This window comes from Octopus sinensis, linkage group LG5, assembly GCF_006345805.1.
Source record: "Octopus sinensis linkage group LG5, ASM634580v1, whole genome shotgun sequence".
NCBI lineage: Eukaryota > Metazoa > Mollusca > Cephalopoda > Octopoda > Octopodidae > Octopus > Octopus sinensis.
In genome coordinates, this window is record NC_043001.1 from 48,969,829 (window position 1) to 48,974,449 (window position 4,621).

Genomic DNA, 4,621 nt, shown 5'->3' on the forward strand with positions numbered 1-4,621 from the left:
GTCTACCAAATCCACTCACAAGGCTTTGGTCGACCCGAGGATATAGTAGAAGACACTTGCCTAGGGTGGCACGCAGTGGGACTGAACCCGGAACCATGTGGTTGGTAAGCAAGCTACTTACCAAGCGCAGTAGTGGCTGTGTGGTAAGTAGCTTGCTTACCAACCAGTCCCACTGCATGGCACCTTGGGCAAGTGTCTTCTATAGCCTCGGGCTGACCAAAGCCTTGTGAGTGGATTTGGCAGACGGAAACTGAAAGAAGCTTGTCGTATATATTATATGCTTTTTTTCCCACCTTGTTTCACATTTATGTGCTTACTCTGGTCTCTGGATCTTTCCTTCTCCTATGTTTCCGACGAAGAGCTCCGCCCGAAACGTTAAACCCTCCTTCTTTCCTGAGCGTCCAATAATACTATATTTGTTCCACGTCCTCGCGTTGTTGTGTTTTTTTGTGCTTTCATGTTTGGATTAACTATATATATATATGTATATATATGTGTGAGTGTCTATGTTTGTCCCCCTCCCCCACATCGCTTGACAACCGATGCTGGTGTGTTTACGTCCCCGTAAATTAGCGGTTCGACAAAAAGAGACAGATAGAATAAGTACTAGGCTCACAAAGAATAAGTCCTGGGATCAATTTGCTCGACTCAAGGCTGTGCTCCAGCATGGCCGCAGTCAAATGACTGAAACAAATAAAAGAATAAAGATATAAGAGTCTGAACTTGTGATCCATCTGCCTCTTCCCCTTCGACATAAGTGTTTACAGTTGACAGTATGTGCTTGTTTTCTAATTGGATAAAAAATTTTCACGGAAAATAACGAAGATAATGATTACTGTGAGACTCAAAAGGATTGATGTCTGCGTGTATACGAAAAGAATAAAAGTTTTTTGTCAAAAATCTCAACAGATTTAGTTTTCTTCTTCTCTATAAAACTTTTGACCTCCGATGCTAGAAATAGCAGTCATCAACCGGTATCAACCTAGTAACAAGCCCAGAGAAAAGTATGCAGATGACCACATAATCCCTTAACCTCCACCTTGGAAGTCTTTGATGCTTGTGCGGTAAAGAATCATATTTTGGCAATCCTCCCAAAAGTTTAGTGGATACAAGAGTGAAAACGTACATTTCGTTTGATGTCAGCATAAAGTGAAAGAGAGAGAAAATGACAGGGACGTGTGTATTATATGTTGATGGTGGGGTGCGAGATAGAAAGTGTGTGTTGTGTGTGAAAGAGAGGGAGAAGGGGGAATAGCCCGCGGGGTTGACGAATTTCATCTCGAGAATACGCGGTGCAGGGGCTACACATGTTCGATTAAGCGTATGTGTTAATGTTTGAATATATGCGTGTGCGCGCATTATATACACGCATTTGTATAGAAAATAGTGTTGAAAACAAGTTGAACAGTCGCTGGCTTCTACTATGATTATCACTAAGTGACAATTTTTCTGCGCGCGTGTGTGTATATATATCTATTTATATTGGCCTGCTCGCTTAGCCAGCAGGGTGGCGTCATATGAAGGCTAAAACAATGCGAAACGCATTGTGACCGGCGATGTGAACATCTGATAGCCTGGTCGGTCACGTAATATATATATATAGGTAGAGAGAGAGAGAGAGAGAGAGCATATGAAATAAATGAAAGTATCTGTTTATCTCTACGTCATTTCCAGTATAAGCGGAAAGAAAAAGTTGAAAATTTAGTTTCAGTTTGACACGACTTGTTAGTTTTCGATAATTCTCCATATCAGTTAACTTCCTGGTTTGAACTATTCGAAAGAGCAGTGAAGAAAAAAAACAAATCGCGGATTTGGTAATATTGCGGACAGTTTTAATGGTCATGTTAACCATAACGATTAACATGTGTTATTTTGTCTTACGTTTTTTTGAGGTAGGAACGGTCAATTTTTTTTATCACTAGTTTTAAACTATTCCACCCCCTTTACATTCTGTAAACTTTATTCTCTCAGATTTCATGACTAACTAGCCATCCTAGACTTCCACCGTCAACAAGATCAATACCCTCCCTCCCTCTCTCTCTCTCTATTTGTCTGTCTATCTGCCTGTCTGTTTGCCTATCAATCTAGGCGCACTTACATAATTGTACTCTGCTGAGTTTGTTTCCTCATAACTTTCTGAAAAGTGGATATTTCATAATGAATTTTTTTACAAATACCCCTTTCAGTAACCATTGAACTTAATAAACTGCTATATATATATATATATATATATATATATATATATATATATATGTGTGTGTGTGTGTGTTGTGTGTGTGTGTGTGTGTGTGTGTGTGTATATATATATATATATATATATATATATATATATATATATGTATATATATAAATATATATATTTACATCGTTGTGGTATGACACACTTTCACTTCATGTTCACAGAGTGATAGTAAAGTTAGTCAGCAATAATTGATGACATGAACGTGAAGGTTACTTGTTAGCATAGATAGATGAAACACAGACCCCCTAGTTATATACTATCTTCTAGTGATAACATGAACATTTTGAAGTAGTTACTAAAGTACATCGTTGCAGGGTAGTAGTATTGTTGTATGCCCAACAACAAACACCAGTGAAAAGCCACAAGGACCTGTTTGATATCCGACGGGTAGGTTTCTTATGTTAGTTTAGGCCACATATACATGATCCTTTGTCTCTGGATATGGTCTGTTAAAATACTTCAGATACCATCTGAAGAGCAAGATGGATTTGGAGAAGAGGAACCTGACACAGAAAAAGTATGTGAATCGATGGAAGGATGTGATAAAAAAGGTGGGTGTGAGTAACCCTGCTTAGTCATCATGAAAGGAGAAAATAGTCTCTGGGCTATTAGGCTGTCGGGTAACAACCTATACTGTGATATACTTATCCGGCCAAAATTATTATTTTAAAAAAAAAGGAGAAAAGTAAAGTCTAGTATTATTATAATTAATAATCAACATCTGTAAATATCAAACGAACTACATAACTTTTTTGTAATTATGTTTTGTACTGTAATGTCCTATCTCTGTAACGATTTTTATAATCATAATAAAGATTTTATACAGTTATGAAGTTGTAAACCATATATAACTTTTGTTGATCAAAACGCGAGAGGAGACTATCGAAGAGTGATGAACGCTCAACAAGAAGAAACTCCGATGACAATGCAGAATGAACTGATGCATAGTTTGGCAATTTGGCAATGTTTCGTTTGTCGTAGCACACGTTTCCGTCGATTTCCTCCGTCGATTTCCGTAAAAAACTTTTATATTTTTACATATGGCTTTGCGGGAATATTTGAAGTAATGAGAGCGAAAGAGACTAAGAGGAAGCGATTTTATGACGAGGGAATTTCTTTTTGAAGTCCCCGTGTGTGTGTTTGATGGGGTGTGGGAGACAGACAGTATGTTGTGTAAGTGAAGTGCTTCTGTTAGTGTGTGCGAAGAGACAGAGAGAGTAATGAGTGAAAGAGAGAGATAACTGAAATTTTTTACTCGGTGTATGTGTGTGTGTGTGTGTGTGTGTGTGTGTATGTATATATGTATGTATGTATGTATGTATGTATGTATGTATGTATGTCCGATTCAGTGTTTACATTTTTTACGGAAATCGACAATCGACGGAAACGTGTGCCCATAGTTTTTGTGCTATATAATCCATTTTACTTTCACTTTTTTAGAATATTAAACTGCATTTCTAGATAAGTCCGTATTCATCATCATCATCATTTAACGTCTATTTTCCATGCCGGCTCATGTTGGACTGTTTGACTTGTGCTGGGAAGCTGCACTATATTCCATTCTATTGTAAACTGATTTCTACAAACACTTTACAGTTTGTGCTAGCTGCTTTTAGCATGCCACCGACACAAATGCTTTTACATGGCACCAGCAGGGAATTCTTTTTATGTGGCACCGGCAATTCAAATCTCCATAGGTTTTCATACATCAAAGAAAATCGTGCATCTTTCCATTACTCTTTACTCTTTTACTTGTTTCAGTCATTTGACTGCGGCCATGCTGGAGCACTGCCTTTAATCGAGCAACTCGACCCCGGGATTTATTCTTTTGTAAGCCCAGTACTTATTCTATCGGTCTCTTTTGCCGAACGGGGACAGAAACACACCAGCATCGGTTGTCAAGCAATGCTAGGGGGACAAACACACAAACACACACGCATATATATATATATATATATACACACATATATACAACGGGCTTCTTTCAGTTTACGTCTACCAAATCCATTCACAAGGCATTGGTTGGCCCGAGGCTATAGCAGAAAACACTTGCCCAAGGTGCCACGCAGTGGTACTGAACCCGGAACCATGTGGTTGGTAAGCAAGCTACTTACCACACAGCCACTCCAAAAGATTGCGTTTATGTTCCACCACTACTCACTAACTTCGATGACCTTAAACATCGAATAGCAACAGCAATCAACTCAGTGGATTGTGATATGCTAATACGTGTCTGGGAGGAATTCTCTTACTACTGGTGCCAATGGGGTGGTGTTCCATCTTGTTGAATAATGAAGTCGTGCAAATCTGCTTGCAGTAAAGTGAACAGCCAGTTTTGGAGCATATCGAGATAGGTTTGTCCTGTAAAGAAAAAGGGAC

At 38.7% G+C, this 4,621-nt stretch overlaps 1 protein-coding gene across 1 annotated transcript in view; it reads left to right on the forward strand.

The window, feature by feature from the left end:
* The first annotated feature begins 1,619 nt into the window (after positions 1-1,619).
* The window catches only part of LOC115211692 (opioid growth factor receptor-like protein 1), a 41,217-nt gene continuing 38,215 nt past the window's right edge, over positions 1,620-4,621 (forward strand). The window contains exon 1 of the mRNA XM_029780342.2: positions 1,620-1,892. Within this exon, the coding sequence (XP_029636202.1) occupies positions 1,836-1,892 (57 nt within the window). The 5' untranslated portion in view covers positions 1,620-1,835. The remainder of the gene's footprint in view (positions 1,893-4,621) is intronic.